Source organism: Colletotrichum tamarilloi (genome assembly GCF_030869305.1).
Source record: "Colletotrichum tamarilloi strain Tom-12 chromosome Unknown Scaffold_29.1, whole genome shotgun sequence".
NCBI classification, from domain to species: domain Eukaryota; kingdom Fungi; phylum Ascomycota; class Sordariomycetes; order Glomerellales; family Glomerellaceae; genus Colletotrichum; species Colletotrichum tamarilloi.
The window spans coordinates 68,631-93,987 of NW_026849412.1; the positions used below are offsets into that span (position 1 = coordinate 68,631).

Below are 25,357 nucleotides of genomic sequence, written 5' to 3' on the forward strand. Positions count from 1 at the left end.
TCCACGACGTTACAAGAATCCTCCTAGTTCGAGTGCGCAGTTGTGGCATTGACAGAAGACCGAATTGGCCAATCAAAACTTGTCCTGCTAACCCGGCTCTCACGCATCGGAGCCCAATAGCTCACAGCCTGCGGCGAAGATGCAAGGAATCGGGTGCCCGTAAAGGCAAGTTTAGACATGGTTGTGCGAAAATCACATTTGGCAGGAAAAGATGTTAGCCACGTTTGTGGACCTCGACGTCCACGGTGTAATGGATGCCGCGGTGAGTATTGGACTAAAGAAATCAATCTTCCTTGAACCAAAATAGAGAAAGACCATGGGAGAGCATTGGTGTATCTCGGAGTGTAGTCAAGGTGTGCATCACTGCCATTTTTTTTTTTTGAGAAACATGTTGTTTTTTCTTCCTCGCGCCCAGAGAAACAAGCTCCAGCGCGCAACGAAAAAAGAGAAAAAAGAATCAGAGCCTGTCAGACGTCCATCGACACCCACCCCTTCCACGCGCCCAAAGGCAAGACCGTGATAGGGGACGAGATCATCACCGCCCTCTATACAGCACCCCTCACAAGGAGAACATGCCGCTTTCCTTGCGGAAAGAGCGAGGGCAACCAGAGTTCACTCTAGGGTGTCGAGGATATCAATCATCAACCAGGGTGGGATCTGTAGCTCCTTTAGGGAACCAAGAGTAGGTCGAATACTATAGAAATGATTCACTGAAGTATTGTCGACATGAAGAAAAAAGAAGAAGAGAAAATCCCAAGAGCTGCGGTCGGGAGGCGACCTTTTATAGAGGTTGGAGAGGTGCGGGAGTGGGTCTTTGGTGGGGGACGGCATCAGTAAGTGCTGCAAGGCTTTGGGCCAATGAGAATTCGGGTTGGTGAAAATTGATAGGTGGATGAGTACGTACCTGGGCTGGAGATGTAAAAAATCTGCATCGTGAAGATGGAAAGAGCGGGTTCGGAACGGGAAAGATGCCTGGGAAGATGTTGGTGAATCAGGCATCAAGACGTCGGAAAACTTCTCTTCTTCATATACCGATTTGACGCTGAGAGAAGCTGTCTGGCGGTTGAGAGTAGCGTCAATCAAAGGGGGAATGGGTCAGGGAGATCGTCCGGATGCCGATGGGAGCCCCTTTGAGGTATGGTATGCACTGTTGCATCAACAGCTCAGTCCCAAGGTAGATAAATCACATCGTCAAACCCCGGGTACATCTCTGAAGCTGTGGCACATGGCTGAGTGTCGAGATGTTTCGTGACCGGCCGCCCGTGTGGATTTGAAGGAAGGAAACACGCCCACCTACCAAGTCGAGAGATAAAGATTGAACAGATTGATGGAGGCACTCAACGGCTGTGATAATAGCTATTTCGAGAAGCTGCACTCCTAGATGGCCTGCTGCCGTTTGAAGCCAACGAGGTTCCCTGGCTCGATGATGTCCATCAGGAGGACGATGAGTCCATGTGCCCATTCGCCAATATCAACGACGTCTCTGCGAACTTGCCTCATATCCTCGATCATGTTAGCGTGCAGCAGAATCTGCCCAGAGGCCTACGTAGACGAAGCAGCACACGAAGCCCTCATCACCCGCTTCCTGATCTCAGAAAGTCAACATCCCCCTGACATCAAACTCCACCACCGCATTCACTCACGATACAACCCTTCGCCAAGCACCCATCCCTTCACCCTCGCACTAACCAACCGTCCCAACATCTCCTCATCCCTCGCCGAAGCAGCCTCGCGCACCTTGGTACTACTAACAACCTCCTCCCCCTCATCCCTCCCCCTAACCATCTCAACCCTCTCCGCCCACGCCCGCCGTCCACCAACATCCTCCAGCCCACCATCCCTCAAACTCTTGAGGTACGCGACCTGCTCCCCCTCACCACCCCACTCATCATCCGTCCTCATCGTGATGCGCAACCTAGACCTGTCCAGAAACGGATCCAGCGCCCTTCGAATCGGTGCCTCTGCCTCCTCCACTGCTGTCCCTCCCGGTAACGAAGAAGAAGAAGAAGCATGGTAGTACTTTGGGTTAAAGATCCGGATAAGAGTATCATATCCCGCCAAATACACCTGCTCCGGCTCCCCTCCCCCATCCCCTCGCGCATAAAACCTCGTGTCCGAAATAGCCTGACTCTTATCGTGGAAATACGGCATCGTCGTCAACCCCAAGTCGACCTCAACATCCTCCTCGGCCCCATCTACCCCCCTCCGCCGCACCTCATCCCTCAAATCCCTAGCAAACGCATACATCATCCCCAACCTAACCTCAAACGCCGCAGGCTTAGGCTTCTTGTCCGCGTTATTCACAGCAAGCAGAAGCAGCAACCTCACAGCCCTCCTCTGGCCCAGCTCCCCAGCCGCACCCGACGACGAATCTCCAGCTCCACCGCCCCTCGTCGTCGCGGTCGTACTCCTCCCCTTCTGCAAATCTCTCACCGCAGACGCCGCCATGCGTAGATGCGCAAGTGTAGGCGGGTTAAACGAGGAATCCAGCACGACGAGGCTGCTCTCCACCGGCCCCGCCTTCACGTCGTTCCGGTTCGGCCTCCGCGGCGCCGGCGCCGGTGTCGATATGCTGAACTCTCCGGCAGCCTCTCCGGCATTTTCTCCGCGGGGAGGAAGTGTGCAGACAACGCGAAACGCATCCTTTGAGGATTGAAACGCCGCCAGGCTCCGGGCGAAGAAGTCGACGAGGGCTTTGCGGCTGTTCATGGCCGGGTCTAGGTCCGTGGTGTTGGGTGACATTTGTGAGGGGGTGCGGAAGTGAAGTTGGCGCAGTGAGGTGCCGAGTATATGTGAAAGTGAGGTGAGACATCCGGCTCAAGTGACGGAACGCAGGCTCGGAGAGAGAGTTACGCTACGGTGTGTGCCATCTGTGTTTACCCCGCTACGTGGGGGTCAATTCAAGGTGTCTAGCATCCATTCTAAGCTCACGCATACCATGTGGGGAAGATCAAGTTGAGTACCTTACTTGAAGACTTTACTTTAGCGCGAGTAGATGAGAAGATGGAAGCAGATTCGAAGGGGTATTGTTTTTTGACAGGAAAACAAATCTATCAGTATTCGACAGACAACTAGAGTATCGTACAGCCAAGTTCCCTTTCCACAACAAAACCAACAAACATAATTCCTCATCAGGCCTGCTTCGTCCCTCAAGCTCTCCTCTGCTTCGCATTGACAAACATCTGCGACGTGACCAGTCCCAACCCGAAAAACACGACAATGCCCAAAAAGTTGAGCACGGCGTTCAACAGGGGCGGCATCTTGGGCTCCGCCAACATCTCGTCCTGCAACCTTTCAATCCGCTCCGCCATCTTCTCCTGCCCGAAACCCGTACGCACCCTCTGCACGCCGGCCTTGCCCATCTTTTCCAAATCGCCCCGGCTGAGGCTGTTGAGCACCTTGTCCATGACCACGGTCCACTCCAGCACCTCGTCCGGCGCCCGCAGCCAGCCCGTCACGCCGTCCATGACCGTCTCCTTGGGCCCACCCGTGTTTGCCGCGAGGACGGGCACGCCCGCCAACATGGCCTCGAGGGGCACGATGCCGAAATGCTCGTTGGAGGGCGTATAGACGAGTAGCTTGGCCGATCGGAGGAGCGAGTCTTTCAAGCTCGACGGGATGGAGAGGAGGAACAGCACCGGGATGTGCTCAGGCGCAGACAAGGCGGTGATGATGTTCTTGGCCGTGAACGTCTCCAACCCGAGCGACGCGGCAAGCTTCTCGAGCTCCTTGTGGTACTGGCAGTTCTCGATGCTGCGCGGGTCGTATCCGCCCGCGAGGACCAGCCGGACGCCCTTTCTCTTGTCCGCAGGCAGCGCTGCGAAAGCCTTGACGGCGAGCGCGATGTCCTTCTTCCTCTCGAAGCGGTTGATGCTCAGAATAATGTTCCTGTCCGTCCAAATGGCTTCCTCTTCCTTGTTGCCGTTGCCAATCGCATTCTTCTCGCTCTCCTTCTTGGGCGCAATGTCGACGCAGGGGTACACGACCTTGAAGTTCTTGCGCTTGGCGAGCTTCGGCCACGCGCCCGTGGCCATGCCCTTCGTGAAGCCCGAGTTGACGGCAATCTCGTCGGCGAAGCCCATGCTCCACTCCTCGACCCAGTCAAAGGGCACGCGGTAGAGGCGCTTCCACCACTTTTCGCGGCCGAGGGCGAGGTACATGTCGGGGAAGTGGCAGTAGAAGAGGATGGGCGCCTTGGGGGCGAGGTACTGCAGCAGCGGCAGGCCCGCGCTGAGCTGGTCGACGAAGAAGGTGTCTGGGTTCAGGGACTGGAGTTCGCGGGTGGCGTAGATCTGGACGAGGAGGTGGAGCTGACGCAGGATGGCGCAGAGGATCGTGAGGCGGCCGAGGATGGAGGGAGGGACGATCCAGTTGCCGCGGACGCGGACGTCGAGGGTTCCTGGTAGAGAAATAAGTCAGGGTATGCTCATTCATATGCGAGAGGCACGGGTAAAAGAAACAGGCATACCATCTCGAGCTTCTTCAAAGCAGTGGCTCTTGTCGCAATGGCTGGTGAAGATGACCACCTTGTGGCCTCGATTCTGCAAGCCGACAGCGGCATCGACAACGAGACGCTCAGCACCACCGATGCCAAGGTCGGGGTGAAAGAAGACGACGGTCCTCTGATCGTCGTCTTTCTCCGCCATGGCCGTGATTCGTCTCTGGCAAGTATTCGAGGTGTGCTAAAGGAAGGAGAAGCGAGTCCCAATCTGTTTTATTGTCTCTGGCTTTCTTTCCTGCAAGAGGACAGAGGTGCGACTTGTGAGACGTGGACGACCTGACCTGACACTGGAGCCAGCGGGGACCACTCAGTGGGAGTTACGACGCGACAGCGGCCAGCAGGGCAGTTGGAATTGGGGTAGCTCTGTCAATGGCAGGTGCTGATTGGCTACCGCAAAGTGGCATGCTGCCTTACGTAAGGAGCAGCTCTGCAGGGGACAAGGAGGCACTGGTGGGATCCACTTAGCTAAGGTAAGCGAGTTGTGGATGGCCAGGACGATTCTGGGGTGCATCAGAAGCCGCAGGAGCTTGGCGGTCCTCCATTTGGGGCCGCTCTTTCTTCACATGTGAAAGCCCATTAACCTTTCGAGGTACTTAGCCTCGTAAGTTCCCCCATGAATTAACACGAGGGCACTTTAGCACGTAGCCCGGAAAAAGGATTCCATCTATCCCAAGAACTGGGAACTGGTCAAGATGACAAGCTATGTGATTGGATGCCTGACACTTATGCATCGGAAGAACAGCCAGCTTGCCATGAGGTACCTTGAGGTAAGGTAGGTAGATTTGGGGATTCGGGGAAGGGTGTCAGCCGAACTGCGCGCCGCACGTTTGATTTTCTAATCATGTCTGCAATCTGAGGTGTGCTTTTCCTTAGTGCCTTTTGCCGAACCGAGGTCAGCAGCGCTTACTTGGACCTTCCGTCGATCCCTTCAACTTCAAGCCTTTGTCACCTCCAACTTATCTTAGCCCTCATCCATTCTCATATTATAGCTTCATCATCAAGACTAAATTACTTGTATACAATCCACATACAAGTTTTGGAGGTTCTTTCTGGTCATCTCCTGTTCGATCTGTCCCCAAGCATCCGTGTGTCAAAACAACATAACCAAACCTCAATCACATCTCATCTCACCAACACCCTCATCAACATCACCACCATCACCACCCACCCACACAAGATGGCCTCCCAAACCCCCCTCTTCACAATCCCCATCCCCAAACTCGACTCCCACGAAGGCGGCACCATAGTCTGCACAACCCCAGCACCCCAAGTCTACCTCCTAACCTGGTCCTCGCCCCCCGACAACCGCCTCACAACCCCCTTCTGCAAAGCCCTCCTCGCCGCCCTCGACATCATCGAGTTCGCCCACCCGCCCGGCGTCCTCGTCACAACCTCCGCCATCACGAAATTCTACTCCAACGGCCTCGACCTCGAACACGCCTTCGCGACCCCGCGCTTCTTCCCCGACACCCTGTACGCCCTCTTCAAACGCCTGCTGACCTACCCGATGCCCACCGTCGCCCTGATACCCGGCCACGCCTTCGCAGGCGGCTTCATGACGGCGATGCACCACGACTACCGCGTCATGAACCCGCAAAAGGGCTTCCTCTGCATGAACGAGCTCGAGTTCGGCGCGCCGTTGAAGCCCCCCATGTCCGCCATCTTCCGTATCAAATGCGCATCCCCCAAGATCTACCAGGACATCGTCCTCGAGGCAAAACGCTTTCCCGGCCCCGCGGCCCTCGAGGCCGGCCTCGTCGATGCACTCGGCGGGCTGGACGAGGCGCTGAAGCTGATTGCGGAGCGGAAGTTGACGGAGAGGGGCAAGAGCGGGGTGTATGCCGTTCTCAAGATGGAGATGTGGAAGGAGAGCGCGTATGTGCTCAGCAAAGAGAACTATGAGAGCGAGGAGAAGATCTGGGATCAGAGGGAGGAGCTGGAGAAGGAGAGAGTTGCGGCGGGGAAGAGGTTTGTGCAGGAGTGGAAGGCTGGCAAGGCCAAGTTGTAGGAGACGAGTACTAGATTTGGAAGTATCTGGTCGGATAAATACAGAAGTCGAGTACGATAGCCACGAATACTGCATGAAATCTAAACGCATTCATCATAGCACATCATTCATGTCCAACTTTCAATGCTCAAGAGATCGTGTATTGTGTTGTCAAAAGAAAAAAGAGACGCTATTTTGTGTGTCTTCCCAATCGGACAGAGGGGGTATCATGGACGTCCATTCAAACACCTGAAATGCATCACCGCTGCTCTCCATCTCTCACGTCTGCACGTCTTGCTCAATCGGCCTGGGCTCGCGGACATCCAAGCCCGGCTCCGCTGCCCCGTTCTCCTCTTGTCCAGTGCCGACGCCGTTACCATTCCCATTCGCCTTGTTCGCCTTCTTAGCCGCGTTCATCTCGTTTCTCTGCCTCACAATATCTTTCTCCGCCTGGATCGCCTTGTCGCGACGCGCCTCCACATCCTCGCGCTTCACCAGCTTTCTCAGAGCATCAGAAGCCTTGATCATGTTATCGATACTGATGGCGTGGTTCGTCATCTGGCGGTTGATGTAAGTATACACGCTCGCCGGCGTATCGCACTGCAGAAGCTGCGTCTCGTTGAGCTTGAGCAGGGCCAGCGCCACCTGGAACAGGAATGTGCTCCCGTCGTTCATGCAAAGCACCACATCCCAGACTCGGAACAAAGCCTCGGCGCAAAGGCAGTCGGTAAAGACGCTGAGGAACCACTGGAAGGTGAGCGCTTCGAGTTCGATGCTGAGGTCGTCTAGGTGTTGCGACAGCTTGGGTAGCACATCAACGACATACTGGCGCAACACCTGCTGGTCTGCGCGAGACGCAAGGAGACTGTGGTCGTAGTACCCAGAAGGCAGGATGTTTTCGATGATACTGGTCAGAATCCAAAACGCGTCCTCTGCCGATGGCATTATCAACAGCAAATTCGCCGCGATGAGGTTCATGCCCTGGCAGTAGCCGACCTCTGGGTTTCGGCGGGCGTAGGCTTTCAGCACCTCCTTAAGCTTGGACACGCCCGGCCCCTTGCGGAAGAAGATGTTGTCGGTCAGAGTACGGTTGATGTCCATATCGATCTGGGACACTGCTAGCGGGTCATCATCTTCGTCCGGTCGAGCGATGATATCTTGATAGTATCCGGGAACACGAAGCGTAGTGGCGCCGGAGCACTCAGACCAGACTTTGGCGCGCAAGTTGACTGGGATGCCACCGAGAACCAAGTTCCTCAACTCCGACCTCTTGGCGCGCCCAACCTTGCCTTTGTTTCCGAGGCCAGTGATTCCGATCAGCTCGCCATCGGCTATGGCAGCTTCGGGGATGGTCATGGCAGGTCGCTCGAAGCGGGCTTCGGCAAGCGCGGCTGCTGCTGCGGCCGCAGCCTCACCATCTCGCTTCCTCTCCGCCCTGACTTTGCGCAGGAACTCATTCCAACGTGCCGCCTTGTCTCTCTGCAGAGAATCGTGCAACTCGCCCATGTGCTGGAGAAGGAGCTTCACGGGCTCTGTGTCGTCCCTGACAACCGTTCCTGCAGCAGCATCAGTCTCAACTGGGGGTGTCGCCTCGCTGTCGATGACGGATGTTGTTGTGCTCGCAATCGGGACGAATCCTCGCTCGTCAGCCGCAATGAGTCCAGGTGATTTGAGACCCAGTTCTCCACCCTCCAGCACCTCAAGAGATGGCGCTCCGAGTGAGGGGGTATGAGACAAAAGCTCCGTCGGGAATGTGGCCAGCTTGAGGTAATCTTGCCACTTTTTGGGCTTCCCCTCACCCGCGCGTTCCTCCGTGGACGACGGGCTGCCAGGTCGTTCTTCGCTGCCGGGGCTTGCAAGCACCTCCTCTTCCTCTTCAATCATTGGAGAAGTCAAGTCCGACCGGCCGTTTGACAGCATCTCGGCACGTCCGCCCTGCTTCAAGTGACGTGCCATCTGCGCAGATTCGCGCTGTCTCTTCTTTCTCCGTTGATCGTAGATGAAGCCGAAGCGGTCGGTGAGATACTCGCTTCCGATATAGTTATTGTAAATATGCGTCAAGGTTGGCGGCTGAGTCTCGGGTGGGAGGATGGCATCCATCTCGACGGGACCGTAACTCTCCTGGCGGTTCGAGGTCGCATTCGTCGGACTGTTCACCATGGTGTCCCATCTCTCTTGCGGTTGAGTCCTGGCGGTGGTATTGACGGGAGGAGCGTTCGCGGTGCCCGTGGTTCTGCGCATGGCCATGAGAGCTTTGGGGCCGCCCGCCGTCGAGACCGCTCTGCTTGACTGTGTGGTCTTGGCGCTGGAGGTTGAGGACGCTCGCGGGGTCGACTGCGACTGCGGTTGGGTAGCACTATTAGACCTTCCGCGGTTGGGGCCGCCCTCGCGCGTGTTGATTGCGCCTCCGGCCACCAGTCTCATGAGGCTAGCAGCGACCGAAGTTGAGGCTTTGCGTGAACCAGGGGGTCCAGACTGAATGCTAGACGCTCGACTGGGTGTTCTTGGTGGCACGCTTTCGGGCGGCACACCCTCGCTGGGTGGGCTGAAGAGATCGTCCTGAAGACCGGGCCGCCTATCGGCAGTGGACTGCGTCCTCACAACGGTTGAAGGTCTCGCGATGTCGTCGCCGTTGACGCTGCTGGGCATGCTGCCCTTCCTGCTGGTTCCGCCCCAAAGATAATCCTTCCATCCCCTCGCGGTTCCTCTTCCGTCGGGAACGGAGGGCATAGCTAGGTTGCTAGCGCGGATCGTGGCGTCGTTGCCATCAGTCTGTCCAAAGACGTTTACGTTGACGGTGTCCTGCATGGCATCGCTCATGAGGTCAGAAAGCCCGCTCTCGTTGCGGCGATTGCCGGGGCGTTCGGTCTTGACCTCTAGTTCGATCGTTCTTAATCTCTTCTCAAGGTCTAGGTTAGATAAGCCGCATTCCAGTATAATCTTGCGCAAAGCCCTCTCCCTTTCGTCGGCCTTCCTCCTCAGCTGGGCGATTTGGGCATCGCGCTGTGCCAGGTCGGTCGCAACCTGCCTGACGAGCGCAACGGCTCCATGCCTGGCAATGAGACGCCCAATGTGCTCATCGTCGGAGTGGTGAAGGGCACCTGGTATCTTGTGGGTCGAAATGGGCGAGTCCTCGAACAGCGCATCGCGAGCCGCTTGTTCGGCGGATGATCCAGTCAGATTGCCCAGCAGGGAGATGGGACCGGGCCTGGTATCGGAGATCTTGCGTACGGTGGGAGGAGCTTCGGGTTCAGGTGTCAGTGGCGGCGGAGGAAAGGCGTGTTCGCCCCTTGGTGAGTCGGGGGAGAAGGAAGGGAAGCTCGTCAGCGACTTGTCTTCGGAGGCGGCAATGGAGCTCGCGGAGCTCGAGGGCTGGGAGTTGAGTTTTGATCGTTTGGCTCGTACGGTATGTGAGCGTCCGCTTCTCATGGACGTTGCGCTATGCTGCGAGACGGAGCGCTCGAGAGGGAGAGTAGGCTCGGGGTCCATGTTGGTTGGCGGGCGATGATGTCGCCAAACGTCATGGTTTCCAAAAAAGCAAACGGCAGCAGGATGTTGCAGGATGCGCCCGCTGCTGTAAGCCTGCGTCCTGGCGAGAGGACTGACGGGTTGAGTGTTCTATCGGTGTGTATCGCGAGCTTCGTGGGAAGTAGAAAGGGAGGATAGAGAAAAGGGTGAGGTGCGCGACCTAGGTGAGTAGGTAGGAAATGTTTGGTGGATTGTAGCGCAGACGCTAAAGCGGAGAGAGCCCAAGAATGGCGGTAATGTCGAGGTCAGAAATGGGAAGTGTAGTCATTGTGTGTTGTGTGTGTGTGTGTGTGTGGGCGGGACGATATCATTATGCAATCCGACGCTCCTCCAAGTACCAAGCCAAGTCCAGCAATGCAATGGAAGCACATTTGCGGCTTTGCCTGACGTGGACCAGGGGTGGAAGGCAAACCGGGGGGCGATGATCACCCAGCATGTCTGGGGTGCTTCGCTGTGACTCTGCCCTGTATCCGTCGTAGCCTGTCTCCGTACTATGCAGTAGGTACATACTGCGTAGGTGAGCACTGCGAGCAGCTAGTGGCTACCTTGCAGTGGATAATAAGGGGACTTGGGTTCCGCAGCTTCCATCAAGATTCCATCCATCTCAGGTACGAGTACAAGCTCCAGCTCAAATTACCACCAATTTCATCCGTCTTAGCGCGGCGACGATACCTCCCGCTACGTATGGATACCTACCTTAGGTACCACCCGATGACATGCCTCTGAGGTGCGTCGGCCGCGATTACCTCACCGCAGGCCTCTTCACCTGCAGCCCGCTGCAAATCCACAAGTTGAGCCCTTGTCAAGTTGCGCGGAAGGAGAACATCCTCCTAACCCATCAATGCCTTACGTAGTACATCCATAAGGTACGGATACATGCACATCTCGGGGCATCAGGTCGCGATATTCAAACCTTTCTTTCTGCCTTGAACCTTGACACCAGCGCCTCGTTTGTTGATCTCTTCCCCCCCCCCCCCCCCCATACCCATACCTTGCCACATGAATGTCAACATTGACACGTCTGAAGAAAAACAAGCACGAGAAAAGAGCCACATCGCACAAAACGTAATGCCTACTTACCTAGTATGCGTGCATACACAGTAGACAAGAAAAAGACAGCGCCGGGTTCCCACGAGATGCAACACGCAAGGGACATCCAGAAACACACCAAGCCCAGGCCACTTGTCGCAAAGATACGGGACAGATGGACAGCAAAGCACCGTAACACCATCCCGTCAACTATGGCAACTAATACTCTTACGTGCCCACGCCCGGCCGGCTCTCCCTCCAGTGTCCGCTCGCCCTCCCCGTTCTCGTGGCCTCTTCCTCGTTCCAAACCAAGACTTCTTTTTTAGTCTTGCCAAGTTAGCCCTGCCATACCCATGCCGTCCCCTGTCTCCAAGGGAGTCCCTGACCTTCCTCCTCCAATTCTCCCGTCACAAGCTCCACCGTGGATCTCTGGAAACCTGAGAGAAGACTGGATTTGGAACAGCGGAGGATAGAGGAATCTTCCTGGGCGCTCGCTCTCCTCTCCTAATAATACAGCCTCACTATCGAGCCCTACACACCAAAACATACACAAAAAAGCTCATCCCGTCCTGGCCTCCCAATCATGTACTTACTTCCCTGTCTTGGCGGCCTCCCAAACCAATCTCTACACAGGCAATCCCTTCCCTCGAGCGCGCCTATCTCAACGCCGGATACCTTCCACGCGCGCATCTCGCGTGCGCCAGTCATCCCAACTTTTCGCTCCGTCCTTGCGTACACAGAAAAGGGTTCTAGAAAGGTCCAAGGGGGGGAAACTCGGGAAGGGGTGACTAGCGATTTAGGGGTCCAAAAAAGGGTGATCTCCTTTGCGTGTGTGGACTGTGGGTACCTTCCTGCTCCCTACCTTTCCGCCTTGCATCTCTGGTCGGGCACATCATCCGGATTTTGTGCATCTCACACTGGCCAACGACGCCGTCGCCCCGGCACTATGTACCGTTCATTGGGCTCCGAAAAAAAAAAAAAGCCAGGTATCAAATCTCATTATTTGGCACCACTCACACACAAAACTCGCAGACTATCCGTATGCGTGACAGTGCCTTTCCCTAAGATTACCTCAGGGGGTTGCTTATTTTAACCACCCACGCGATAGCCAAATTTCCCTGCTGCCCAACTCTGGATCGTTAGTCGTTCCCCCTCCAAACCGGGAAACTGGTTAACAGGTGTGAGTGGGCAACATACACCGCGTCCACGGAAGAATTAATTGATTCTTCCTTTGCTTGATTCGTCCGACGATAATCTCCCCTTGAAACCCAAGAGACTCTACATGTACTTTCCCGGGGACCATGACCCGACTCAGGAACGCTTCCACACACCGGCGCAGCGCGCACTGCGCTGACACCAAATTCGTCATTCAGTTGGCGCCATGACCATCCTTCAACTGGAGATACCCGGTCAGATACGAGGGCACCACTTCACATGTTCTTTCCCGTACGCCGGAGACGTGCCACTCAATCTCGATCCTGTCAGACTCCGGAGGCGCCGGCTCGGCAGTCATGACGACAACGGAGTGGGGAGACCCGGCTACACGGAGCTTCGCTTTGCCCATCAAGGTATCAAGCACTCTCACATGGCAGACCCCACGCAATACCACAGGACACCATCATGACCATCTTGAACCAGCATCAAATCAAAGTACTGCATATACAGAGCCTGTATTCTCTCTTTCATGTTCCTGAAGCAATGCTTTCTACCGTGCTGTACTCGTACAATACTCCTCTCGTTTCAGTCATTAATAATAGTGGTAGTCCCCCCCCTGGCTCCCCTTTTTTTTCAAACAATTACCCAGACGCCTTTCTTTGTTTTCGAACCCGAAAAAGATCTCCCATATGGATGGAAAAAAAGATAATAGAAGAAGAAAAACACAAATCCCCATGCTGTACTCAAAACGCCTAATTCTTTTGGGCCCACTCGCTTCTGTTGTTGTACATCCTCCCTCCCTGCGGCCTCAAGCAAAGCTGTCCTCTGCGTTCCACCGGCTGCTGTCGTCAGCCTTGACGGACACGGGTGCCCGCGCCGGCGTTTGCCTCTGAGCCGGCGCCGGCGCCTCTCTCGGAGCTTCAGCCACAGCTGCCGGAGCAACAATCGGAACTTGGGCGACATCGCTAGGAAGCAGACCTTCCTTCACCAACGCCTGGAATGAAGGGTCGCGGGCAAGCATGTGCTGGCGCTTGACAGGTAGCCCGTCCAGCAGCTTCAGCTTCTTGCAGCAGCCCACAAAAACAACCTGGTAGAGTCGTCGCCGGAGACGCGTCGTCTCGTCGAGACGCCGGGCAAACATGGCGTCCCTCTCCGGGTCAGCCTCAGGGAGCGTGAACGGGTCTGCGACGTGACCCTGGTCTGCCGACACGGTTACGTGGACTGGCGGGTAGAAGCCCTGCGTGATTGGATTGTCCCGCAAATCCAATTGTGTCAGGTGCGGGAAGTCCGTCAAAAGCTCCGTGACTGTCGTCGAATCTGCCAGGCGGTTGCCGGCAACGAGAAGTTTCTTGAGCCGGGGAATGAATCGAATGGGTGACAGGTCTGCGACGGCGTTGAAGTTAAGGTTCAACGAGCGCAGGTTCGGCATCAGCTGGCCGAGCCCTTCCGGTAGGCAACGGAGCCCGCAGTTGGCTAGCTCAAGCAGCTGTAGGTTGAGGAAGTCTACCTTGGGCTCAAAAGTGCCAATGTAGTTGCCAGAAAGGAAGAGTTTGCGGACTTCGTACGCCGAAGAAAGGAAGGAAAGATCCAACTGTACATCACCGCGCTGCTCTCTTAGAGACAGACTATCCAGATGCCGGGCTTTGGTAAAACCAGTAATCTTACTGATGCGGTTCCTGTCGGCATGGAGCAAGCGGACAGCTGGCAAGCGACTGATATCAAGCTCCAAGATATTGTTGTCGCTGAGGTCAAGATAGCGCAAACCGTCTAGACCCTGGGCATCTGCCGCAGTAAAGGCTTCGAGGCAATTCTTCGAGAGCTTGAGCGTTTGCAGAGAAGAGAGCTGTCCGAGTTCACGAAGCTCCGAAACTTTGTTGCCAGTCAGGTCAAGCTCGGTCAATCGGTGCAGCCTGGTGCCATCGAAATCGGCCATCTCGATCTGATTGTTTCGTGCCCGCAGCGAGAGAAGTCCATCATGCTGGTTCAAGCCATCCAAAGAGGTGAGCTTGTTATTGTCGGCCCGCAGGCTCCGGAGATGAACGAGGTTCTTCAACGCCGACAGACTGGACAAGTCGTTGTTGGAGATGTCGACGTACTGCAAGTTGGCGAGATGATCCCACGAGGTCAGCTCAGTCAATATGTTGTGCGTCATCTTGAGTTGTCGGATCGAAGTTGGCACTCCGTCGAGATGACCGATGCTGTTGTTAGACGCATCCAAGCTCACCAAACGACCACAGAACTCGTCCAGCATGTGGAGGCTCGACAATCGCTTCTCGCTCATGTCAAGTTCCGTGAAGTCCTCCCAGTAAGGCTCAAATGGCTCAATTTCCGTCAGGCGATCGACGAGCTCACGAACAGTCAAAGACAAGACCTTCTTAGAGCCGTCGCCAGTGACAAGACGCTGGTCCTCCACAACGTAGCTGACTTCAAAGCCGAATGACTTTTCGTGGTGGTTCAGTGTGAATTCTGACATGGGGCTCAGTGACAAGTTGCCAACGTTGTGACTGATAATGGCGCTTGCGTCCGGATAGAGACCGCCCATCCTTGTCTTGCCGGGAGTCTTGATGATGAAACTTAGACTCTTCTCTTGGTTCTTGGGAGAGACATAGCTCAAAGCACTGTTCTCGCCCAGGATACTGACTTGGCGCTCGTCAGCATTATCGCCAATGACACTATCCTCTTCCCTTTCGTCGATTCGGGAGACGGGCCGAGGGACAAATGACTGGCCGCGAAGCGAAAACTGTCGGGATGGACCACGAGCCGGAGCTGTACGCGGGCGTGGTTGCAGCAAAGTCCGCCGTGCAGTCTTCGTCAAGCTTTGGTATTTGCCTCGTTTGGACTCTTCAATCATCGAGTCCGCATCCACGAAACTGCCCTCGTCATCCTCGAGGCTATCGATATCCTCAGCGGCAACATCCTGTATGATAGAGGCAATGGGCGAAGAAAATGATATCGTCATTCGTCTCCGGGACGGTGAGGAGTCCACAATGCGATCCTCGTCGAGCTGGATCTCGTGCTCAACGTCTCCGTCTCCTGCCTTGCTTTCAAGCTTGTGGATCTCCGTTCTTGCCTGTAGCGCAATATCCCGAGGCAGTGCCGCATCGGGCGACAGCGTCACAAAGCCTCTGCCGGATGAGCTCCGGGGCGTGTCCATGGAGCCCTTTGGTGATTGTGTCATGTTGGCTTCCCGCTCTTCAGCCTCCTTCTGTGCTGTCACCAATCTCAAGTGTAGCATCTCTTTGGTAATGTCGACGGACAAGTCAGGAATGCTTGCAAAAGGGTCGTCTTCGCTGTCCTCAGACGGGATGACAACATGCGAACTTTTAGGTCGGATGCTCTCGCCCCTCCGTTTGATCCAAATGTTTTGTTGGCGATCAAGATACATGCTACCGACCTGATCCGGTATCAGATGCGACACACTCTGTGGCGCAATCGTTTTCCTTGACTCAGAGCCTCGAGAGGAGCCAGTATGCATGGTCCTGTTGGTAGATGCCCCTGACGAGTGAGTACCGAAATCGTCATAGTCGGTAGAGCCATCTCGCTGTCTATTCGGGTTCGCGGAGATACGAATGTTCGGGGGATCGCTGATGGTTTCGTCTCCTCCAAGATACTGGAGGTCATCAACAATGTTTCTAGAGCGACTGCTCTCTTCGATCTGTCGCTCAACCTCCTGCGCAGCTCGGATCGCATCTTGAGCTTGATCCATAGATCTAAGCGAAGATGTGATGACGTCTCCCATGTCGCTGAGCTCCTGGTATTTCTTGAGGTAATCCAGAATCTCTGGGTTTTCCTGGCGTTGCGGTGCTCTTTGCACTGGCTTCCCTTCGCGACTCGGAGGTCGAGACAATGGTTCCCTGGTCGACTCGTACGAGTCGTCAAAAGCAGGACTAGGTTCGCCGTATTCCGCATCGGATTCCTCCACACTGGTCAGGCCGCTGGGGGCCTTCACACCATTTCGGATCATGGCCATGATCTTGCCAGCCTCGTCCAAGAAGTCCTGAGTTCTGATAGATGGCTTACGGTCTGTGTCGAGTGTAGCACTGCGGTCATTGCCACTGGATGCGAACTGGGATCCACGGTGGGGGGTGCGTCGTACGGGCCGCTCTTCGTCTTCGTCTTCGGCATAGTCTTCGAGCAAGTTATCTTGGAAGGGAAACTCGCCAGCTTGCAGGGAAGACCTTGAGCTTGGGGTCGGAGTTCGTGGGCGTAGGATATGGCGCGTGGCCAGCACGCTGGGGTGTGCTCTTTGTTGCAAGCTTCCTGGGCGAGCGTCTTTGCGCTTCTTGCCCATCATGCTCTGCATCAAAGCATGGGTTTCCTGGACGGTGTCTAGAAGTGCATACCGCTCTTCCCTCCCATACGCAATGTCTGACTTGTGAAGTGTCCTCCTCCGCTTCGGCGTCGGGTCCTTCGATGGAGAGGTACGTGGTCGCTTCCCTTCAGATGCATCTCGTCTCTGTGGGGTACCTAGCATAAACGCCTCGGCTCCCGCGAACTGGACATTACCTCTTTGAACGCTCCCTTCGCTGGCCGATGGTGTGTGCTTGGAAGATGAGGCAGTCGTAGTGCCGGACTTTGCTCGCTTCCTGGGAACAAACATCGAGGCCTCATCTGGCACCGGCGAGCCCGCGACATGCTCGAATCGAAGGACAGACTCTTCATCTTCCGATTCATGTTCAGATCCCTCGTCATCCTCGAAAAATTGGGACTCCTCCTCAAGCCGGATGGACAACTCTTGATTGAATTGATAACCTTCGAGGTCGCCCGCACCAAACTGACTCACAGATCGGGAGCTCGTGGCCGTTTCTTGCTTTGGCACGGATAGGTAGTCGCCAGGAGCAGTATGCGGTCTTCGGTTTCTAGCAGCTGGGGCGAATTCACCGCTGACAGATTGCCGCGATGATCCAGATGTTTGATCCTCGAATTGACTGATGCGACGGAGCAGCGTCTGGTTCGTGAATGTATCGTACGGGCCGAACAACTTCAAAGGACTTGTGCTATTCGTTCCCGACGTGCCGGGTTTCTCCGGACTCGGGTTCGGCACACGCGGTGGTGGTGGGCTCTGAGACCCGAACCGAATCGAAGTGTAGCCGGGGGAGTACGTTCGTACACTTGGGAACTGCTTGGGTGTGCTAGCCTGCAGAGACTCTTCAGGAAGCATCTCAGACGTGTCAACGCCCATGCCAGGGCTGAGACCTCTGTATCTGAAGGACCCATCACCAGACCGGCCACCGCGCCGAGTGTTGAGGAAGCCTCCCTTTCTTGCATAGTCCTCGGTCGTCTCTGCTCTGTCGCTGTCCCCTTCTTCTACACTGCCGTCCATATCGAAATTGAGCTCACCCTGTGAGTCCAAAAGCATCTGATCAATGCGCAGTTTCTCGAGGCGATTCTGGAGCTGGTCGACGGGGAGTTCGGTGGGGGCGGAAGTTTGTTTTGCTTCATCCTGCTTCTGGCGCATCAGCGTGAGGACGATCGGACTAAAATCCTCGTTTCGGATGACACTATGTCCGCTGGTCTTCCTAGAAGCGTCGTTCGGTGGTGCAAGTCCTGAAACAGAAGCCGCCAGACTTGACTCCTGTGCAAAGGTATTATCTTGCTGCGGACTGAGTTGGCTTTGATTGCTGTGATCGGGAGAGCCGTCGGTCATCTTGTAGGTAATGTGCGGCGCGCGCGGTCGAGGGCTCGGGCTCGGGCTTGGATCCATGTGGCTCCTGCCATCTGATTCGTCTTCGTCATCTCCGTGGTCCTCGTGCTGGCGGTGGAAAAAGGGCGGGCTAGAGGGCATTGTCGTGTTTTGTCGCACGCTCTGATCGGCGATGGAATTATCTTGGGGAGGAGAAGGCGGCTTGAACATGTTTTCGAGACCTGTGGCTGCAGAACAGAAGAGATCTCGTTGTTCGCCATATGCGACGTCGCCGTACACTAGCCTGCGCTTCCATTCCGGAGTGTCGCCGGCTCCTCGTAGTGGAGAAGACCTGATTGATTTATGATGTACAGTATTATGAATGACAGACCCATTTGTTGAGGCTGAGAATGCGCGACTTGTTTGACGTGATTGATCGTTGGGCTTGATCTCGCGGGAAAGCTTCGAGGGGCCCCTTTGGGACAGTGGAAGATTAATATCATTGGTGCTTCGTTCGCTGAGGACACCAGTACTCTTGTCGCTGTTTCCAGCACTCGAAGGTCGTATCCTACTGACGGGGAGAGGTATGCGACTACCGGATCCTTTCCCGCTTGGTGTATTGTTGTTATCTGTCGGCTTCAGAGGCGGCAACTGAGCTGGAGAAGTCTCGGATCCAGCTTGCGAGGGCCAATCCTCGGAGAGGGAGTCGAGCCAAGCATGAGCCATCGTGAGTTGGCGTATGCGATCGGGGTTGAGGGACTTCCGAGACTATAAGCAGTCCATCGAGGGGGGTGGCAGATCGTCGTCGTGAGTTAATGTCGCGGTCTTGCGTTTGCGGGGTGCTAAGTTTGGTGGCTTGGATGCGATTGAAGTCTGTTTACGCGGGCAATTGCAATGTAGAAGTCGCGCGGGAGAAAATGCAAATGAATAAAATGCAGAACGGCAAGCCGAAGAAAATGGCGAAAAGACTGCTGGCGAAATCGCCTCTGCTGCGTCCGCTACCTGCGGTGACGTTTGGTCGTGATATGGGAAAAAAGAGGTGTTGGTATTGTTTCGTGGGGAACGCGGTCGAGCGATCGCGTTTGGGGCCGGCGTTATGTCAATCTCAAAAGCCCACCCTCAGTGTTGAATTTCCCCGAATAAACATAACTAATCCAATGTTATGCTTGATTGGCAGGCTCCAGGTTGCTGTGTCAACCGCCACAGACCAACCTTTGGATGGAACCAGGCCGGGCCATGGCCGTGACCCAAAATTCCCCGATCGTCCGATGGCGCTAATCCTTCTATCGAGTCGTGGGGGGTTGCATCTTCTTATTGCATCTACCTCTTATCCAAGTTGGAGTGAGGCAGGGTCTGTGCTGATCACCTGCGCCACAGCAAGTGCTCCAGCCACGGCGAGCGCGAGATTCAAATCAATTAAACACGATATCACGTGTAGACCCGCCCTAGACGCGGATGTTCGTGCTGGGTCGCGTCGTCTGGTGAACGTGCACGGTCACCGACCCGCCCAATATGGGACCTCTTTGTCTATTCATGTTTGTGCAGTGCGCTGGACCTGGTGACTTTGGCCTTTCAACGACAGACGACCGCAATCCGGACCACCGCCCGGCGCCAATGCGACCGTAGCGCTTCCGACTTCTCCCCTCCTTCGTCCCCGTTCCGTTCCTAAGGCTCATGACTTTTTACGACAAAAGTCTTTTCATACCAACACGATGGATATGAAGGATGGCTGGAGAGTCCGGCGACTGGACGACGAACCGATGTACTGCGAGGCTCCCCACGATGAATCGGATATCTTGTACGCCAGTCTTGACCACGAAGACCTCGAGAGCCTGAAAGAGAGGAGACGTCGATATGAAGAGGCTGCGACTCGATTTTTGCAGGGACATACGCCAAGGCTGCTTTCTACAGTTCTAAGAGGCCCTTTCGAAGGACCAGGCGCAAAAGGTTGGGTGAATCCATGGCAATCAAGCCGGAAACCAACATCAGCTGCCATCCCGCCACCACCTCCAGTTGCTGTCGTCAAAACCACCACGGAAGTCGAAGAAACCATTGTAGAAGAAGTGTATGTCGAGGATGCAGCGTCTTGCCATCTACCGAGCCCGCGAAGCCTGGATCAACCCAACTTAAGCCCGCACCCTTTCATGGAAACAGAGGAACTAGAACGAGTTGAAGCATGGCGAAATACTACGGAATCTTTGAGCGATACACAAGATTTTGCTTGGTCACTAGAAGCCTCTCTCTCGCAGCCTCAGTCACAGACACAACGTAAGCGACGGTCAACAGGTTCAGAGTGGCTGAAGCGGCAAGACACCAAACGACGAAAGGCAGAGGATACGAACAGTTACCGGGAGGACTCGGCTGCTATCCAGCGGGATAGCGCACGACTGAGCCAAAACGTTGTGCAGAAACAAGTGGACGCTGCCATGGAGGATGAGGCTGCAAGCTTGGAGAGCTCTCAAATAAACCCACAAACCCCGCGCAAGGGCTTGAACTCAAGTGCCAGTCGCTCGCACCAGCAACAACTCTCACAAATATCCAACAAATACGCCAGTGCTGCACAAGATGAGATACCAGCGCCGCTGAGCACCCCTATCCAGACTCCCCAGTCCAATAGGAAGGCAGTGGTTAAGACTGGAGACGATGCTCCTCCCAGCAGTGTTGTCACTGTGGTCAAGGAAGAGGAACGGGGTGAATTCGAGACGCAGCAGGACGAAAGCTTCTTATTCCGTGCAAGGCCGAGGAACCATGCCATCAATACCTTGACCTCAAGCCCCTTGAAGAGAACGTCATTTGGCCAAGTTTCTTCCGCTGCTTCCACTTCTTCGAGCGAGAGCGACTCCCAAGGCGATGTCCAAGATTTGGAGGGTGACACTTGCATGGCAGACGACACTAAAGCTACTTCCCCAGGATTCAGCGAGGAAGGTGGAGATCAACATTCCCCAGGGAAAGATACAGTGCAAAGAGGAGAGAGCGGCGAGTCTATGTCCAAGCCCCTGGGCAGTGAAATAGCCCTCGATGCGATGGAAACCGACGTGTGCCCCACGAAAACGACGGATGGCGAAATCTCAGAAATGGTTGAGGACCTTGATCAGCATCTGCCAGTTGAGACGGCCGCAGCAGCAGGAATCGCGGATTTGACATCGAGCCAAGAACCGACGGTTATGGCCATTGCTGCATCACAAGATCAAGAAGAGATTTTGGCACCGAAAGAAGCAAGCCCAGTGCTACAACCGCCGACGCCAGAAATCCAGGCCACTTCACCAAAGGAACCAGCAAGCCAAACCTCCAGCTCGTTCGCGGGCATACTACCGAACCTCTTCCCTCAAAGTCCCTGGTCGAAGCTGAGCCAGTTCATCATCCCGCGTACTCCTCGTCCGCCAAGCACCACTGGCCAGAGCCATGAACAACTGACTAGTGTCAACACGTTCACTGCTGAAGGCCCCAACGCTTCGCGGACACCGGCAATACCATTCACTGCGTCAGTTGTAGAAACTTCTGTGTCTGTTGATGGAACGCCTGATCGAATAGTTGAGCGACCCCCAGCACGCACTGCTGATAAATTGGTGGACGCAGCCAATCTTCTCAACAGTCCCGCCGTACCAGCTTCACAACAGAGCCCGTGGAATATGGACGTGCCAGTCATTGCTCAGTCTCAGCAGCAACAACAGCCGAGGAACAGTGATGCAACGAGTACCATTGACCCAAGCTGCCAGAGTCCTTGGACGGCTAGCCCGACCAAATTGCGCCAAGCTGCTCAAGAAGCTCTTATGTCAAAGCTCTTTAATGTTGCCGAACCAGCTTCGCCTTCTCCGCTTGCTCCCACCGCTGCGATGACGCCTACAGGTCCGGCTGTCACTGTTGAACAGCCCGACAACGCCGACACCTCAGAGCCAGTTTCGCCTGAGCCCATCTTTTCTATCAAGTCCTTTGCGAACTTTCTGTCCCCGTCGCCCGAAAAGCCACGTCGGCGGCTCAACAAGACTCGCCTCAGTGGCGGTCACTTGCCTAGTACGCAGAACCTCATCGCCGCTACAACCAACAATCCATGGGAAAGCGTACAAAAGTCTGTCAAGAGGGTCAGATGGGCTTTACTGCCCAACGAAGTCGAAGGCGAAGAATCTATGGAGAGCCGCAATCCTCACACGCCTACAACGCAAAGAGCTGCTTCGCCGCCGCCAGAAACCGCAGTAGCTGATTTGCCAACCGGCGAAGACGATCAGTATAAAAAACACTTCCAAGCTGTGTCCCTTCGAAAAAGGCTCCATCACCATCTCTTGCCCTCGGCATCTCAGCAAGTGTTGCAAAGCCCGGGCCCAATGGCCATGGCAGAGGCTTTTGTCTCTGCTGACTCCTTCCGAGCACCTCCAGCCCCAGTGGCCTTCGTACATGTCGACGAGGCCCCACTGGCGCAAGACAATGCCGACACGCAAGAGTCAGCCGTCGATGATGTTGACGACGTGCTTCGTAATCTTAACGAGTTTATCGAAATGGTCGATGTCGAAGCTGATCTCGCGAGAGCCAAGGAAGAAGAGCAGAAGCAGGTTGAGAAACAGCAACAGCAGCGAACAAGCCAGCCTACAAGCAACAGCTACACAGGGGGTTTTACTTTTGACGGGATGATGGACGCAGGAGTTTGGGATTGAGAGTTTGTGATCAAAGGAGATGACGTGGACGATGCATCATATATTACTGTGTTCGGATGCAAGCAACGAGCAACTGCGCAAGCGGCGTCGTTATGCGAATTATTATACTAGCGAGGTGTTTGGGGTCATGACAAAATACCACATCATGGGTGGAACAACTGCTTTGCTTTACTTACTCTACGACAAACAGGTAGTTGCTACTCAGTCAGTTTACTATACTTAGCGGTTCCGTCTTCAGCAAAGACTAGACCTTTGTCAAATGTTATTCAACTAGTAACTTGATACTCGTGCAACTTCTGCTGTGAAAGATCACTTGGCCGTTTGCAAGATAGGTCATGTGGTCGAAGTCGTCTACATTTCACGATGCCTCTGGAGTGCTCGCAAGCTTTCATCGGAACACCTCTCAGAGCCCGACGCAGAGGTTTCTGTCTTGAATTTGTAGACGTGAAACACTTTGCCGCTTACTAGTCCTCTATCTTCGCCCTTGAATCCAAGCAACGGAGAGCCTGATCGCTTGCAAAAGAAAATCCACGCGTCTGCACTGAGTACTGTAGCCTCGATGCTAGCAAGTCAACACTGCCCAGTCAATCAGCACCCAGTCACCCAAAAGCTACTGCCAAACACTTCCAAAGGAGGGAGAGGGCGAACTCACTACATAATGACCGGGAAGAAGCATTCCAGCGTATACGCCACCCGATCCGCGTAGCTCGTGACGGGATTACTCTGCGATATATTCAACGAGTGCGTAACGGTCCTCATGACCCCCGTCACCGCCAGCGTCGCGAGCCGGACCTCGGTGCTCCGCACCAGATACCGCACGAATCCGATCCGGAGACCCGCCTGCGCCGACGCCGCCCGCGCTTCCGCGAACGCGCCGAGGAGGAAGTAGGCGCTCACGCATTCCGTCATGGCGAGCGGGCAAAAGTAGCCAATGTGCAGGCCGTTGATGAGGCTCTGCAGGCTGCCGTCGGCGCGGAGGATGTGCTCGACGCGGAAGACGATGATGAGGACGCGGACGACGAGGACGGCGAAGAGGGCGAGCCAGAAGACCGTGGTGAAGATTTTGCGGCGGGTGCCGCGTAGGATGTTGCGGAGGATGATGTAGCTGTAGAAGGGGAGGCCGGCTTCTTGAACCTGTTGTTCTCGTGTAAGTCATCTGCATTGAGCTCCCACACCCATTCTCGGCATCCCTTGCTTACCATCCAGAAGAAATCCCCAAATGCCGCGACGACTGCTTTTCTTTCGAGAGGGTAGTACGTCTCGTCGTAGTAGGCATAATAGCACAGCCCGTTCGCGATGGCCCCCGCTGCCGAGGAGACGATGGGAACGACGGCGACCTTGGAGAAGGATGTGATACCGATGACGAGGAAGCCGAGAAGTACGTTGAGCGCCCCGACGGTACTCAACGGCGACCAGCTCAGCTCGAAATATGGCAAGTTGGACGGCGACTTCAAGGTGCTGTCAAACACGTTGAGTGTCCCCGAGGAGCCCATACCCGGTTAGCGATGGGCTTTGGCTACCCAATGAGGCCGGAATCCGAGTGTCTCTCAGAGCCTCATGTGTAGTCGTTGCCAGTAGCTTTCAGGCACTTCCTGTGGTTCGTCTGTGTTTGACTTGACGTTGACGTCTGCTCCTAGGGAGGAGGGTTGGCATTTGGAGCGATCGGGCCATAAATGAGTCTTCAACCCTGTCGACGGCTGTAGAGATGCCTTTCTCAAGCTCGGCTATTGCAATCAACGGGCCGGCGGGCCGTTTGCTTCAGTCTACCACTGCCGTTTATCAGCTTCTGAATCGGGTCGCCATGTCACTGGGTGCGGAGAGTTCTTCTACCTCTGGCATCCAGACCTCTGAAAGCCACGGAACGGTGGGGGCGGGGTTGTCAAAGTCGAGCAGTTCGAGGAGGATCTCGGTCTCGGAAGGACTATAACTAGCGGGGTTTGACATGGACTTTCGAGAGGCTTTATCTCGGAGCCTCACCGTCGGGACGAGAAGAGATGAACCTAAAATCCGTATGGACGGGTGCGGTTGACGCCGCGTGCCATCTGCGGCACATCGCGTCGGCATCCTTCACAGGGGATTCGACCCAAAATAAGTTTACCAACTTGACACTCGAAGATCTAGCCCCTCCTCTATGGCCCGTCTCGTATCTGTACGCGGCGCGGCTAATTCTGGGAAGACTAAATGGTATGACCGGAGAGTTACTGCCCAAAGTTTCGACACATATGCCGTTTGGGTGCCAGTCAGCTGAGGGCTCTAAACGCGTTCTCCTCCAGTCCGATACGGTTTACATCATTGGGATTATCGATCTCTGAGCAGACAACGGTTACCTTTTCCTCATTCCATAAAGATACCTCGGGAAGAATTCAGTGCGTGACGCAAGCATTGCCCATTGACAACATCAATTTTAGAGCTCTGATCATGATTGCGCGTTTATCCAAGGTTTCACCTTATCAACAATCGCAACTTCAAACCTTATTCTACCTATTCAAGAATGGTTATATTAGCAACAGATGCGTTTTCTTTCCGGCTCTTTCTTTCGACTCTTCATAAACTCGATATAGGCGTCAATGTCCACCAATTCTACTTAGTAGTTGAAAACTTATCGAGACGAAGTACCTTTCCCGCTCAAAGGTATCACTAGAGGCGTAAGCCACCGGGACATGCATGAGCTTCAGTATCAACTAAAAGGCCATAAAATCAAATCCACAGTCCACTCTTGACTAACAAAACCATCTCTGACTTAGGCCCATGTAGCAGATTTTCCGGTAATCTAAAGTTTGTGATTGATGTTATCAATTCCCCACTGCAAACAATACAACAAGTACTCCTTCCAACGAACAGAGATCGAGAGTCAAGCTCAGATTCTGGATAACATGAAGCATAGGCTG

The 25,357-nt window shown here is 54.9% G+C and overlaps 8 protein-coding genes across 8 annotated transcripts; 3 read left to right on the top strand and 5 right to left on the bottom strand.

Annotated features, from left to right (window-relative positions):
• Positions 1–1,377: 1,377 nt before the first annotated feature.
• Positions 1,378–2,742, bottom strand: CTAM01_08349 (cytidylyltransferase; the record flags this gene model as incomplete). The annotated part of the gene is made up of 3 exons (XM_060524369.1): positions 1,378–1,503; positions 1,547–1,581; positions 1,644–2,742. 3 exons carry the CDS (start codon positions 2,740–2,742, stop codon positions 1,378–1,380), a joined length of 1,260 nt encoding a protein of 419 aa, XP_060380882.1.
• A 407-nt stretch (positions 2,743–3,149) lies between these two features.
• On the bottom strand, positions 3,150–4,646 carry CTAM01_08350 (glycosyltransferase family 1; the record flags this gene model as incomplete). The annotated part of the gene is made up of 2 exons (XM_060524370.1): positions 3,150–4,399; positions 4,469–4,646. The coding sequence occupies 2 exons, from the start codon at positions 4,644–4,646 to the stop codon at positions 3,150–3,152; spliced, it is 1,428 nt and encodes a 475-aa protein (XP_060380883.1).
• Positions 4,647–5,678: 1,032 nt separating this feature from the next.
• Positions 5,679–6,509, top strand: CTAM01_08351 (enoyl-CoA hydratase/isomerase; the record flags this gene model as incomplete). Its single annotated transcript, XM_060524371.1, has 1 exon — positions 5,679–6,509. One exon carries the CDS (start codon positions 5,679–5,681, stop codon positions 6,507–6,509), a length of 831 nt encoding a protein of 276 aa, XP_060380884.1.
• Positions 6,510–6,767: 258 nt separating this feature from the next.
• Positions 6,768–9,977, bottom strand: CTAM01_08352 (TBC domain-containing protein; the record flags this gene model as incomplete). Its single annotated transcript, XM_060524372.1, has 1 exon — positions 6,768–9,977. One exon carries the CDS (start codon positions 9,975–9,977, stop codon positions 6,768–6,770), a length of 3,210 nt encoding a protein of 1,069 aa, XP_060380885.1.
• A 3,031-nt stretch (positions 9,978–13,008) lies between these two features.
• On the bottom strand, positions 13,009–18,549 carry CTAM01_08353 (WD repeat domain-containing protein; the record flags this gene model as incomplete). The annotated part of the gene is made up of 1 exon (XM_060524373.1): positions 13,009–18,549. One exon carries the CDS (start codon positions 18,547–18,549, stop codon positions 13,009–13,011), a length of 5,541 nt encoding a protein of 1,846 aa, XP_060380886.1.
• Positions 18,550–18,638: 89 nt separating this feature from the next.
• Positions 18,639–19,385, top strand: CTAM01_08354 (uncharacterized protein; the record flags this gene model as incomplete). The annotated part of the gene is made up of 1 exon (XM_060524374.1): positions 18,639–19,385. The coding sequence occupies one exon, from the start codon at positions 18,639–18,641 to the stop codon at positions 19,383–19,385; it is 747 nt and encodes a 248-aa protein (XP_060380887.1).
• A 150-nt stretch (positions 19,386–19,535) lies between these two features.
• Positions 19,536–22,469, top strand: CTAM01_08355 (protamine P1; the record flags this gene model as incomplete). Its single annotated transcript, XM_060524375.1, has 1 exon — positions 19,536–22,469. The coding sequence occupies one exon, from the start codon at positions 19,536–19,538 to the stop codon at positions 22,467–22,469; it is 2,934 nt and encodes a 977-aa protein (XP_060380888.1).
• Positions 22,470–22,641: 172 nt separating this feature from the next.
• On the bottom strand, positions 22,642–23,962 carry CTAM01_08356 (uncharacterized protein; the record flags this gene model as incomplete). Its single annotated transcript, XM_060524376.1, has 4 exons — positions 22,642–22,666; positions 22,935–23,045; positions 23,122–23,603; positions 23,669–23,962. 4 exons carry the CDS (start codon positions 23,960–23,962, stop codon positions 22,642–22,644), a joined length of 912 nt encoding a protein of 303 aa, XP_060380889.1.
• Between the last annotated feature and the right edge of the window lie 1,395 nt (positions 23,963–25,357).